Source organism: Myotis nattereri (genome assembly GCF_964212035.1).
Source record: "Myotis nattereri genome assembly, chromosome: 14".
Lineage (NCBI taxonomy): Eukaryota > Metazoa > Chordata > Mammalia > Chiroptera > Vespertilionidae > Myotis > Myotis nattereri.
Window position 1 is genome coordinate 27,942,436 of NC_138089.1, and position 12,920 is coordinate 27,955,355.

At 45.1% G+C, this 12,920-nt stretch overlaps 2 protein-coding genes across 5 annotated transcripts in view; one reads left to right on the top strand and one right to left on the bottom strand.

The window, feature by feature from the left end:
* Positions 1-4,464, top strand: part of MKRN2 (makorin ring finger protein 2) — a 34,517-nt gene extending 30,053 nt beyond the window's left edge. For all 4 annotated transcript variants that reach the window (XM_081105653.1, XM_081105654.1, XM_081105652.1 and 1 more), the window contains 2 exons: positions 2,717-2,861; positions 3,037-4,464. In XM_081105653.1, the coding sequence (XP_080961779.1) occupies positions 2,717-2,861; positions 3,037-3,174 (283 nt within the window). In that variant the 3' untranslated portion in view covers positions 3,175-4,464. The remainder of the gene's footprint in view (positions 1-2,716; positions 2,862-3,036) is intronic.
* RAF1 (Raf-1 proto-oncogene, serine/threonine kinase) overlaps positions 4,460-12,920 on the bottom strand; it is a 74,950-nt gene continuing 66,489 nt past the window's right edge. The window contains exons 11-17 of the mRNA XM_081105651.1: positions 9,939-10,023; positions 9,018-9,194; positions 7,894-7,940; positions 6,521-6,639; positions 5,984-6,115; positions 5,713-5,847; positions 4,460-5,411 (exon numbers count right to left, since the gene is read on the bottom strand). Of these exons, the coding sequence (XP_080961777.1) occupies positions 5,268-5,411; positions 5,713-5,847; positions 5,984-6,115; positions 6,521-6,639; positions 7,894-7,940; positions 9,018-9,194; positions 9,939-10,023 (839 nt within the window). The 3' untranslated portion in view covers positions 4,460-5,267. The remainder of the gene's footprint in view (positions 5,412-5,712; positions 5,848-5,983; positions 6,116-6,520; positions 6,640-7,893; positions 7,941-9,017; positions 9,195-9,938; positions 10,024-12,920) is intronic.

Below are 12,920 nucleotides of genomic sequence, written 5' to 3' on the forward strand. Positions count from 1 at the left end.
TACCTAATTTTTTTTGTTTCTGGTTTCTTCCAGTTATCTTTTGTTTCTTCAGGCCAGAAGGACTGGGTTTTTCCGTGGCAGTTTTAGCCGCCCTTCAGAGACACACCCAGTTGTGGCCTGCTCTTGGCTAAAAGCTATTTTTTCTGTAAAGATAACTCACCTCTTTGTCCTTCTTCTTGGTGTCTAATCTCTTAGAGAGTCCTCCTGCTGCTGTTCATCCTCCAGTACTTTCAGACTTTTTAAAAATGTTTGTTTCTAGATATCTGCAAGAGGGCCAGGTCTAGAAGCTTACTAAAAGCAAAACTATGTTACCTATAGGCTCTTTTTTTTTAACCGTTTTTATTGATTTCAGAGTGGAAGAAAGAGGGAGGTAGAAACATCGATGAGAGAGAATCATGGATCAGCTGCCTCCTAGTGGGGATCGAGCCTGGGACCCAGGCATGTGCCCGTGACTAGAATCGAACCCAGGATCCTTCGGGGTCCGCAGGTCTGTCCACTGAGCCTAACCGGCCAGGGCTATAGGTTCCTTTTTAAGTTGTACATTAATTACTAAAGGCTTGGTTTTTTCCTCATGTGATGTTATCATGTGTCCACCAGAGGGCAGGAGTGGCAAGGCAGAGGGTAGGAAGGAGGTCTGCTGGAAATGTTCAGACATTCTCATTGTTGTTTGGATCTTTCCTGGCCTCCGTTTCCATTGATATCGGTGTTTTTATGCATTCCACAAACACTGAGTACCCACTACATACCAGGCACCTTCAAGGTAACACCAGTGGGGGCTATGGAATAGATTAGTAAATATAATTTCATGGAAAATTGCAAAAGGGCAACTATGATACAAGTTTTCTGGTGATAAATTCTTCATGAGAGGACCAAGCCATATGTCACTAGAGGATGTACCTGGGTAGGAGTGTCAGAGAAACCTGAAGTGTGAATAGCCTCTCCATGTGTGTTAGAAGGTTGGGGGTGGGTGCACAGAATGACATGGGTGCAGGACGGGGAGCAGTGGAAGTGATCACTGAGGTTGAAAGAGGCATGTAGAAGGATTTGGGAGGACCTACCACAGGGATAATAGGGGACAGACTAGAGTCAAGTCTAAGGGGGGAAAACAGGTGACCTACTATTTGGAGATGCTCCTCTGTGGTAGAGGTTGGAACCTGGTGGGAGGGGAGGCCAGTGAAGAAATGATTGACAGGCAGACACCAGAGGATGGCACCCCTAAGGGCTTCAACAGTGTGGGAACTGAAAGGACAGGTCTGTTGGGGAGTTGCTCTGTAAGCAGAAGTGATAGTTGAATATGAGTGCTGAGGACAAAGGGAGTGAGAGTGATCTGGAGGCTTTTGTCCTTGGTGACCAGAAAAGGCTGGAGAAAGAAAAGCAGTTATTTTGCTAATAGGAACTAGAGAATAGTTTTGAATTAGATGTTTATGAAAGCCTGTGTCCAACTAACTCTGGTAAGAACACACTGCTTGAGCAGTCATTTCAAGATCTCAGAACCTCAGGGGCAGGGGGACCAAGGAAGGTGTCTGGTTCATCACACACCTCTGCTTGAATCGACTTCCCTGCCGCCTGTCCTGGGATCAGGCCTGGTGGGAGTAGCGCCCAGGCAAGCAAGGTAGTTCCCTCCCCTCTGTGAAGAGGTGTTAGGGTCTAAGGGCCCTTCACCACTGGTCTTTCGCTGAGAAACCCAAGTCAGAGAGTCCCCCTTCTTTGTCATCTGCCACCATTACATACCCTGGCTGCCCCCTGGCAGCAGCCCACACTTTCTGCGGTGATTTGGCTTTATTCTGCAACTTCCCTTCCTCAGCACCCCCGATAGCCCTCTGGGTTATTGGGCTCTTCCTCTTCTTTAACTTAGGATCGTTTGTGAGCAACATGAAATGGGAATTCTCTGATTGCGGTTTTCCTCAGGAGCAGAGGTTCTGAACACATTGCGGACCAGTAGTTTTATTGCTAGCTTTACCCAGTGGCCAGATAAGCTTCTATTGAAGGAGTACAAAAACGTTTCACATAAATGTTAAAGTCACGCTTTAAAATTAAATACCCATTGCATTTTGAAGTTATTTATTACATGTTCTTACAAGCTAATATCTTTTTAAAGAATTCTCGTGATTGGCCACAAGGCTTAGAACAGAAAACACGAGAATTCTCATGATCCGTCTGCAATGTTTTAACATAGGGGTCTGTGGCAAAGATAGGAAAAAAATTAACTTTTGATACCTGTATTTTGTGCATTTTAAAGAACACTAGAGGGTGGGGACCAAGGAAAATTGGAATGAGACCTGTAACTTTAGGCAGCTGCTAAAATTCATCCCTTCCCTTACACACACACACCCGTGACTCCTATCATTGCTGGCCCAGAGAACAGCAAAGTTCCCTGGGTGGATCTCCTGTTGGGGACTTAAACTGAGGCAGGTAGCCCAGCCTCAGCACCTTGGAGCCCATAACAGTTGGTCCAGAGGAATGAATAATAAAGTCTGTATTTCCTGTGGCCTTTTTGGAGCACTGCAGGCACAAAACAGTGGGGTACCCATGCAGGTTAAGTTCTGTATTGAGGGTGTATGTCACAGTGGGAATACCAGTATTATCCAGCTTGGAAGTCAGCGTCCCAACCTCTCTGAACTTCAGCTTCCCTCCCTGCAACATGAGGTTGACCCAATCCTAGCATTGTAGGCCCTAGATTCTCCCACCATCTTGGATTTTTTCTTCTGTTTTTCAGAAAAAAAGCATGTAAGTACTTTGAGCAAGGCAAGGGGACCTGCCCATTTGGAAGCAAATGTCTTTACCGCCACGCTTACCCTGATGGGCGGCTAGCAGAGCCTGAGAAACCTCGGAAACAGCTCAGTTCTGAAGGCACCGTGAGGGTAAGGACTTTGCCATCTCTAGTCAGGCACACTTACTGTGGGCATTTCCAGATACTGCTCCTGAGTTTTTCTCTAATAGTTAGGGCAACCAGAAATAGACAAAAGAAAAATAAGCTACTCAGCCTCCATATTGTCATTTTTAGTAACCAGGCATATTTTCTGGCTATTTTTGCAGTTCTTCAATTCAGTGCGCCTCTGGGATTTCATCGAGAACCGAGAAAGCCAGCATGTCCCCAACACTGAAGATGTTGACATGACAGAGCTTGGGGACCTCTTCATGCACCTGTCTGGAGTGGAGTCGTCAGAACCCTGAAGATAGATGGTTGCCCCTGCATCTTGGGCTCCGCCAGCAGAGCCTTTCCCAAGTAGGGTGTGCAGAGCTTCCTTTACTGCAGCCCCAGGTAGTGTGTTGCTTGGATTTGAGTGGGGTTGTATTTAACCTGGGCTCTCATCCATTCTCTATTATTACAGCCATGAGAAGAGTGAAGGATGTAAAGCTAACCTAACAAGTATATGGAATCACTACTTTTATAGCTGATATCTTAGTTACACCTCAAGTTCCTCGGGGGGACCAGCTAAACAGCCAGATTGAGTTTTGATTGATTGCTTTTAAAACAAACTTGGCTCCTATCCTTCATGAGCTTTAGCTCCCTAGAAACTACATCAACTTGCAGTTGCCCCTAATGCAGATTTTTCTTACCAAAGGATTCTTCATCCCTAAGAATGATTCCTTATAGTGAATTTCCATAGTACTGTAGTGTGTGGTCAAAACCTGATCTAAACAGGGCTTTTCCAGAAACAAAAAATGGGCACTGCACGCCTTAGTGCCCCAGATCAGAGCAGGCGTCTCACTGTTATATAGTCAGTAAGCAAAGTATAAACCTTCTTCCTTGTAATAGGGGCTCTTGAAGTAGCAGGAAGTACGAAGTAATAGATCGGGAGTACAGCCCCTCATTTCTGGTTAGTATTGTGGCCACAATTGGAGGAAACCTTGCACATGTGCCTCCAGGAAAACATGTCCTTAGCTCTCCCCTGTGGGCGTGGTACACACGTGCTTTTTTATGTGCCGCCTGCCCAACCTGTCAGTCTGACCTGTAAAAAAACTGGTCCAGACCCATCAGTGGTCCGAAGCATGTATTTTTATCATCAGTTGTGATTTTAAATTGAAGGAGCATAATCTTGTGAATCAGAACAAACTCACTCTAAGCCTGAATTTACCTATTTTTATAAACAGTTATAGATATCAAATATTTTGTAAAATGTATTAAAGTGTGGGTAGAAAAAAAAAGGTCTATTCTTACCTGAGTTTAGAGTGCTTTATGCATAATTTTTATAGTTAACTCTTTAGTGACAACACGGGCAAAGGCTGAATTAAATTCATTCCTAGCAGAGGCTCTGGGCCCATTTCGTGCTTCTTGAGTCCTGTTTCAGAAGGGATGAACAAATGGAGAGTTCAAGCTGTGAGCTTAACATTACTCTAAAAGGAAGAAACAGCCAGTAAGCCTACATTTAATTTATTTTATTAAAATAACATAATTGAGGAACCATCAGATAACTGTATTTTGTCAGGCGCAATAAAAACAAAATTAAAACCCAAATCATCAAGAAAACCTGTATTCCTGGCTTCCTTGCATACACATGACATGACTGGTGAGAGACAAGGCTGGCCAATGGCCCCACCCCATAGGGGCAGCTCCTGGAAGACAAAATTCAGCATGATGGAAGACTGCTCCCTGAGAGAGCGGAGACTTGGAAGGGGTAGGCCGGGCACCTCTTCTGGAAAACCATCCCAATGCATTGGAGACCTCCATGAAAAAGGAAGGTCCCCAAACTCATGTTCCATAGTACCAAAGCAGACTCCTTTAGGCGGCCATGGTCTTGACAGTCCTGGGCTGTTTGGTGCATTCATTATGTGCAAAACTACCTGTTTGGCGCCACACCACTCACCACTATCTCTGAAGAAAGTCCTTCCTGTGATAAGCATTCCACATAGGAGCTGATACTCAAAATCCACGTGTTCCCCCAAGATGGCTGGTTTGCCTACCTTCATTTTCCCTCCAAGTGCTTTTTCTTGCCCTAAAAGTACTTGTCTAGCCGATGGCCAGGGTCCCAGATCATATATTGCCATCAGCAGCCACTGGTGAATCTGGAGAAGGCTCAGCTCATGAGCATGGAGAATGCAGGTAGGGAGCAGGAGAAACCAGCATTGTAAATGGCTTCCTTCTCCCAGGACCAGAAAGGGTAGAAAAGAAGGCAACATGAAGTAAGGCCCTGTGAGTAGTCTAGAAGGTCCTTAGCAGCAGCTTCTCTGAAAACAAACTCTGCTCCCATAGAAAGGGAGCAGAAAGATGGTGCCTGCTGACTTCCCTTTCTCCCCTGGTGGCCTGAGTACAGGTGCAAAGTCAGCTAGAAGACAGGCAGTCTAGGGGACGTGGTCAGTGTGCAGGCATTGATATCCTCGGTGTGGGCTGCCCGATGCAGGGATGGCTCAGAAGCGCTCCTGTTGATTTTCGGTAGAGAGTGCTGGAGCAGCTCAATGGAAGACAGGATCTGAAACAGAGCCACAAAATGGTGTGGGCCTTGGTGTTTCCACAGCAGCAGCTTTCAGTTAGGAATCCAAAGATGCAAGCTGTTATCACCCCACCTGTACCATCTTGTGGAGAACACCAGCCCTTCCCTGTTTAACCAGTTACCTGCCATGATACTCTGAATTAAAAAAGGTCCGCCAGCTTGCGTCTATAGACACTTACGGTGTACAAATGTCTTCAAAAAACAACCCACCATCATACTTCCTCATCATGAAAAACTGCTTCAGTTTAATCAGGTCCAGTACCTTTGAGCTGAGTCTTACCTGGGGGAAAAGAGGCCTCTCTTCCTTAACTTTCTTCACACAGTCAGCTACAAGCCGCTTCATTGCTTTGGGGCAGTTCTTGTATAGCTTACTAAGGTCTGGGGAGGCATACCCTCGGCCCACCATGAAGATGATCTAAGGAAAAGAAATAGTTGAGTGAATGGATGATTAACACTGAAAGCAGCAACTTCCAACTCTCCAGCTGCACAGACTGGCAGGAGGCCCAGGAGCTTCCACAGCAGGTTGGTCCCTTTACTGGCAATGCACGTACCTGGTCTCGGTTGTTGATGTGAGAGTAAGGGAGCTCCCCTGTCATGAGCTCATACAGCACAATGCCGTAGGAGTAGACGTCGGACTGGAAGCTGAACGGGTTATTATCCTGCATTCGGATCACCTCGGGGGCCTACAGGGACAAAGTGCATTCCTCACCATCTGCACCCAGCACACCCAGGGGCCAAACTATCCCTTCCATTGGGTATGAGAGTCCTGTCCTCTGTCCTCTATAGCTCTTCCCTAAAGGGCCCCCCTGACACCCTCAGGGGCTGGCTAATTTGAGCTCAGAAATCCTCTTCTCTGGGATCTAGCACTTCCTTTCACCTAACACCTCCAAGCTCTATGCTTCAGCATGGTTCTCATCACCAGCTTCTTCCAGGAAACCCAAATTCACCCCAGGCTGTCTGATACAGAAAGTGTCAATGAGGTGGCCTGGACTTTGGGGAAATGTGGAGAAACGCTTTAAGTTTTAGACACAGACCTGCAGGGCACCCCTTCTTCCCTGTACCCTCCTAGTGAAACCATGCCTCCTCACCATCCACAGGATAGAGCCGGTGGGTTGTTCAACCTGCTGAGAACCACTCCAGCGCGACTTCACTGTTGCCAAACCAAAATCTCCAATTTTTACCGTCAGGCCTTCATGGAGAAATATATCTCAATGCTTGTTAAGGACTCTGGTTTCAAAACACTGGTCAAGTCAATTTTGAAAAACTTACCAAAGTTCTTACTAGCACAGCATCTCTCCACCTCCCATCTGCCCCCAAGCCTGCTCTGCACCGGATCTGCTAGAGTTTCCAAAGTTTTAAAAAGTACTTTTGAAATGCCCCTTCTTCCAGGAGGCATGCAAAGAATGCTTGGGGTGCAAAATTATTTGGCTCCAGCCCAAAACAAGGTTGTTTAGCCCCTGCTGCTTCTCCCCATTTACACATCTAGGTGCCAGGTCCCTGGCCTGTGACCTTCCCACATAATGTAGGTGCCTGAAACCGCAAGACTTAAGACTGCAGGTGCGCCTCAGAGCTATGCATGACCTGCTGATTTGTTACATTCGTTTCTCCCAGCATTCTGCCCTCAAATGGCACGTGGATAACAATATAGCAAATCACTCAATAAATACTGAATGTCCTAAGACATTTCTCATTAGAACAGGTAGCACCTGATGACTTCAAAATCAGAACCAAACTCACCTCATTTCTGGGTAGTCAGGCAGTTTAAGGCTGCCTTGTGATCTGCTGATGCCCAGTAATTCACACCACCTTAAGGTCTGGTATCTGCTTTCATGGCATAATGTATTGGTCCCCCAAAAACCACTAAAAAGTATTCCATGCCTCATACATGTACCCCAAATAAGCCATGTCCCATAATCAAACTCAACACAACTGTCATGCCTGTCATGGCCAAGAAGCAGAACTACAGCTGTAATGTTACACTCCTTTCCAAGAGGAAAGGTGGGAGAGGGAGAAAGATGTGAAATTGCTACATTTCATGTCTGTAAGTGTGAAAAATGCCTTAATTCATTATTTCTACAAAAGCACATTAAACCTTAGAAAGGATAGAATTGATTCTAATAACCTCTAAGGAAACTATTTCTGTATATTTAAAACACAATTACAAGTAGTAATTCTGAAAATCTTACATTTGGCTTCACTTATGTTCTGACGAGATACACACTATCCACAAACTAGGGGGGGAAAAATAAGACAAAAAAGCCGCCCCCCCCCCCACCACCCAAGTTAAATTTAGTAATAAACAGCATAATAAAAAAACTAAACCTATTTCACGCATAACCAAAACACATATCTCACTCTTGTGGAAATCTTTCCAAGGTCACATTTTGCTGAGATAACTTTGAAATGACAGTCTCCCTGTTTTCCTAAATGGACAACTAAGCAGTCAACCACCAAAGGATACTGTTGGATTTCATGTCTCTGTGGATGATGTTCTTTGCATGCAAGTAGCTGTGAAGGGAAAACAGTGTAAGGGGCATGGCTAGAAAGCAGCTCCCAACTACTACTAAGAAGCAAACCACCTGAAGGCCTGGCTCCCAGTGGAGCTACGTTTGGGGATGGGCCCTGCCATGGTCAGGCAGGGCCACGTCGTGCCTTACCCTGAAGGTAAAGACTATAGCAAAATGGAGCGACTCTTTAAGCATCAATTTTAACCAAAAAGTAATTCTCACAACCAAAATGCCCCTTAACTGATTAACAAATAAAATGAAGCAAATATCCATATAATGGAATATTATTCAGCCACAGACAGGAATGAAGTACTGATATATACTAGAATATGGATGAGCCTCTCAAAAACATGCTCAGTGAAAGCAGCCAGACACAAAGGATCTCATGTTATATCTTGAAAATATTCTAAAATAGTGATGATTGTACAACTCTGAATATATTTTTTAAAAAACACACATACTGAGTTGTACACTTTAAAGGGGTGAATTTGACGATATGTGAATAATATTTTTAATTTTTTCCTAAAAAGTAATTGTGCTAGTTATTTCCTAAAATGTAAGGTAGAAAATGAGCTTTTCTATAGCACTTACAAGCACAGCTTAGCTTAAGCTCCCAGGTATGTGGTGGTATGAGGAGTACACGCTCCTCCACGTAAGGTAGTTCAGAGGAAAAGTTTCAGAAGCATTGCTCTGGGCTAGCCACGAATGGAAGGAATAAACACCTTTCACAAAGAAATGTGTCAAGCACAGAGACACAAAAGGGTAGTATGTAATGGGGGCGCCGAGCATGACCTTTAAGCATTATCCTAAAAGTGACATCTAATGCCCACTCCCATAGCTGTAAGGCTGGGTGGCTGGACTTCGAGGGCAGTGGCTGAAAACGGAATATGAGTCCCAAGACAGCGGCCTCAGCTTGGACAAGGAACATGAAAGTGTCATTCCCACACCAGAGGCTTACTTTCAGCTGTGCCAAAATCTCACAGAAATCACTTAGCAGACGTGGCTTTTCCTAATCCTGACTTAGGGACAAGTTGATGCGTGGACCCCGGACTTTGTAGTCATCAGGCCATCTACTCACTCCATTCCCTGAGCCGTCTGCCGGGCAATGTCAATCAACTGGAACATCTGGAACTTGGTCTCTTGGACATGCAGGTGTTTGTAGAGGCTGCTACCCTCACACCATTGGGTCACAATCGCCAGATTATCCTTCGTCATGTACCCCATAAAGAGCAGAATGTTCACATGCCGTGTTTTGCTGGAGGAGGGAAGAGAGAAGGCTATGAACTGTCCCTTGTTTCAGATTCAGATCTACTCTGCTTCCTCACTGACAGCAAATCCTGTATGTTCTTGACACCACCCGTGCTTAAAATCTGGGTGGCTGGCAAAACAATCCATTTGGTGTTCTGAGCTGTCAAGGGAGCCCACCAAGACTCACGATTCACCTCACTGCTGGCCTTGTTTGTAGAAAGGACATTATCTTTGTGCATTCACGATTCTCCCCACAGGGGTTAGCAGGAGCCCTCATTGGTGGAATTCAACATTATCCAACTTATTGCTACAAGTCTAAATAGTGACTCAGATTTGAAAGCTGAAGGTTTGCCATCCAGATTTAGAAAACTTGGCCATAAGAAAGAGCTCATGAAAATAAATGTGAAATGGAACCTATTTCTCCCTACCTCAAACCAAAACTCAAGAAACAGAACCTGGGCTACTGAGTATAGTGTGCCCAGAGACCTAAAGCAGTGGAGGCGTTCTGCTCATTCTAAAGGTTTGACAACCACATAAGCAGGAAGGAAACCTTTCACTCCCTTTCACTTGAAAGGGAGGAGTTTGAACCACAGGCCTCCACAGTGAACTCTCACTAACCACCAGTCCCAGCCATAGACCCTCAGAGACAGGTCTACACCATGTAAGCCCACTTACTCCGTGGTTTGTGTACCACCACCAGTCCCCACCCTTGCCACTCGAGGGGGGCCAGACAGGCCAGCTTTCTACTCACCGCAGGACAGCCACCTCATTCCTGAAGGCCTGAAACTGCTCTGGTGTGGGGTCAACAACCTTTAGGATCTTTACTGCAACGTCTCCTGCAAATTAGTTTGTAGTCAGTATAATCAGTTGAATGATCTTACTTTATTTTTCATAGACCCTAGTTTTGAGATACAGTGAATCATTTATTCAAAAATCATATACCTAGAAAGATGGAACAAATATGCAAAATTCTAAATTATTCAAGTGACGGAAAAAAAGTTACATAGGTTACACTACTATCCTTTAAATACCACCCCCACAAGCCCTGGCCGATTTGGCTCAGTGGATAGAGCATTGGCCTGCAGACTGAAGGGTCCTGGGTTCAATTCTGGTCAAGGACACATGCCCAGGTTGTGGGCTCAATCCCCAGTGGGGAGCCTGCAGGAGGTAGCCGATCAATGATTCTCTCGTCATTGATGTTTCTCTCTCCCTTCCTCTCTGAAATCAATAAAAATATATTCATACATATATACATACCACCCCATAGGACTGAACAGACTTGGTTTGTTTGAACTATTCCTAGGAAGCCCGGCTTCCTGAGGTAAGGGCATGTGTGACAGGTCACACAACCTGGGCCTGTGAGGATGACATCAGTGGGTGGACATGAATGGCCCAGCAGATACTGAATCTTTGGGGCCAAAAGCTGGTGCTAGGAAGGAGGCCATTTAGCAAGCAGTTGTTAAACTTAGCAGCCACATTTCAATGAGACCTCAAACGGTCCATTGTACAAATTCAAAGATATATATTGAAATTAAGCTCCTTTGCTTTCAATACCATTAAACAGAATTCCTAACGATTAATAGCGATTGCTTACTATATCCTTGGCACGGTGTGTGTTTTCTCAGGCATTATTTCATTTAATCCTCAAAGTTGCCTTATGACATACATACTGTTATCCTCATTTTACAGAAAAAGTTTATAGCCACTATCCAAAGTGCTGGAATCAAGATAAGATAGAACTCCCAGTCTGACTCCAATGGCTACTTCTAACCATAATACTATCAAGTTACTGTTAATCATTATCAATCACTGTGCCTCTCTATTACCTTAGAAATATCTATGGATCATTTCTACTTTATATGTGCTACCAATTTAGAAGCCAATTTCAAAAATGCTTTTATGTTATATTTATCATAGAAATTATACTAAGTTACTTGAAGCCCTATTAGGACCTCGGATTTTCATGGCAAATGAATTTACTAACACAGCCTTCTGGCGATCGAATAAAGTAGGAGTCAGTTGAATGGCACCTTGGAAGTGATAGTTCCTCCACCTATCAAGCACATCATATCCTTGCAACCTCTGTTGGAGCATTCCTTACTTCACTTTTGGGGAGCACCAACTGGTAGATAGTTCTTGCGACAGGTCCCAACTGTTGCCCTGTGATCTCTGGTTTTATCAACTAAAACTAAAGTCCCCACTTAACAACAGCCTCCACACAGGCTTTCATCCAATTCACTGGCACCAGTGTTTGCCAAGGGGCCGGGGCTGCCTGTGAAGTTGCTGCTGACCTGGGATGGGAGGTGTACACTATATTCAGAGCTGCCTTCTGTCTAGGAAGATGGAGCCAGTAAACCATGAAGCCCCAACCTCAAGTTCCTTATGACTGAGTAGGGTTAGCATAACTGCACATCTTGGAGCATTTGAGCCAAGAAAGGTGTGAGGAACAGGTAAGGTAAGGAGGGGAGCGGTGAGAGAAATATGAGCTGTATTCAGAAAACTCTAGCATGGGATTTGGGCACCTGCAGGATAGGAGAGAAGCCAGGAAGGAGTCTGCTACAAGAGCCCAGGTAAGATGCAGGCACAGTAGTGGCATGGGAATAGAAAGGAGGGGGTGGAGGCAAGAAGCTCTATGAAGGTAAAATGATCCATGTGGCAGCCAACTGAGTGGCAGGGCTAGGAGATGGCAGTGCTGCTTGCCCAGGCACTGGGCAGAGCTTAAAAGGGACAGGCCAGGGTGGGGTGTAGGAAGAAGGCTTGGGGAGATGCTGTATTGTTCCTCAGGACTTTCCTGGTTCATGAGCCCTTCCCTTTTTTACAGCTTTCTTCCAGACATGCTCCAGTTGCCACTAAACTCATCCCCAGTGGCACCATTTTAGACCTAATCTGTAATGCAACCTTAGAGCTTAGAGGCTTCACTGGGAGCCAAAGCTCTGCTCACAGTGACTCACTTTCCTGGTAGCTGATCATCCTTCACCTCTAGCCTCCGTTTTTCGGAAGAGTTAACAGGGATAATTAAAAGTTCTTATTTTCTTTGTTCCATCATCACAGCCCGTTCAAATCCACCCATCTCTCTAAATTCTATTATCCAAAGATATATCACAACTCTGTGTGAGACCCACAATACCTGAGTCTTCATGCAAGTCATTGAGCAGGGTCAAAGGCAGTCCTATGGCCCCCACAGAGATGCATCTGCCAGCCAGCTTACAGTGAACAGTTACAGTAACAGATTGTTTGTCAATTCTCACTGAAACCAGAGACTCTATATGACCCCACTTCATTTACGTGTAAATATTCTAAGAATTTCCATGATAGGCAGTCAGTCTGCTAGAGACAATGGACAAGCATAGGAAAGTGGAGTTCAACTCATATAAAGAACAGTTTTCCAAAAACAAAACAAAACAAAAAACCAGTTTTCCACTTGGTAGGAACTGCCTAGAGTTGGAATGATTTCTCGTGGGATCCTACAACCTCCACCCTCAGACCTCACTCCTATTAGCCTTTCCCCTCATTGACTCTACTGAAGCCATCAAGGCCAGGTGAGTGGCCCACTTTGCACCTGCTGCTGCTGCTTTCCCAGGTACCTGCACCACCCTCAGGCTTCATACAAATGCCATTTCCTCAGCAGACTCCTCCCCTACCAACCTACAAAAACTGAACTGGGCCTGCCACTCAATACCTGCTTTCCTCCATTTTTCTGCTTAGCACTTATAATAATACACTATATACTTTA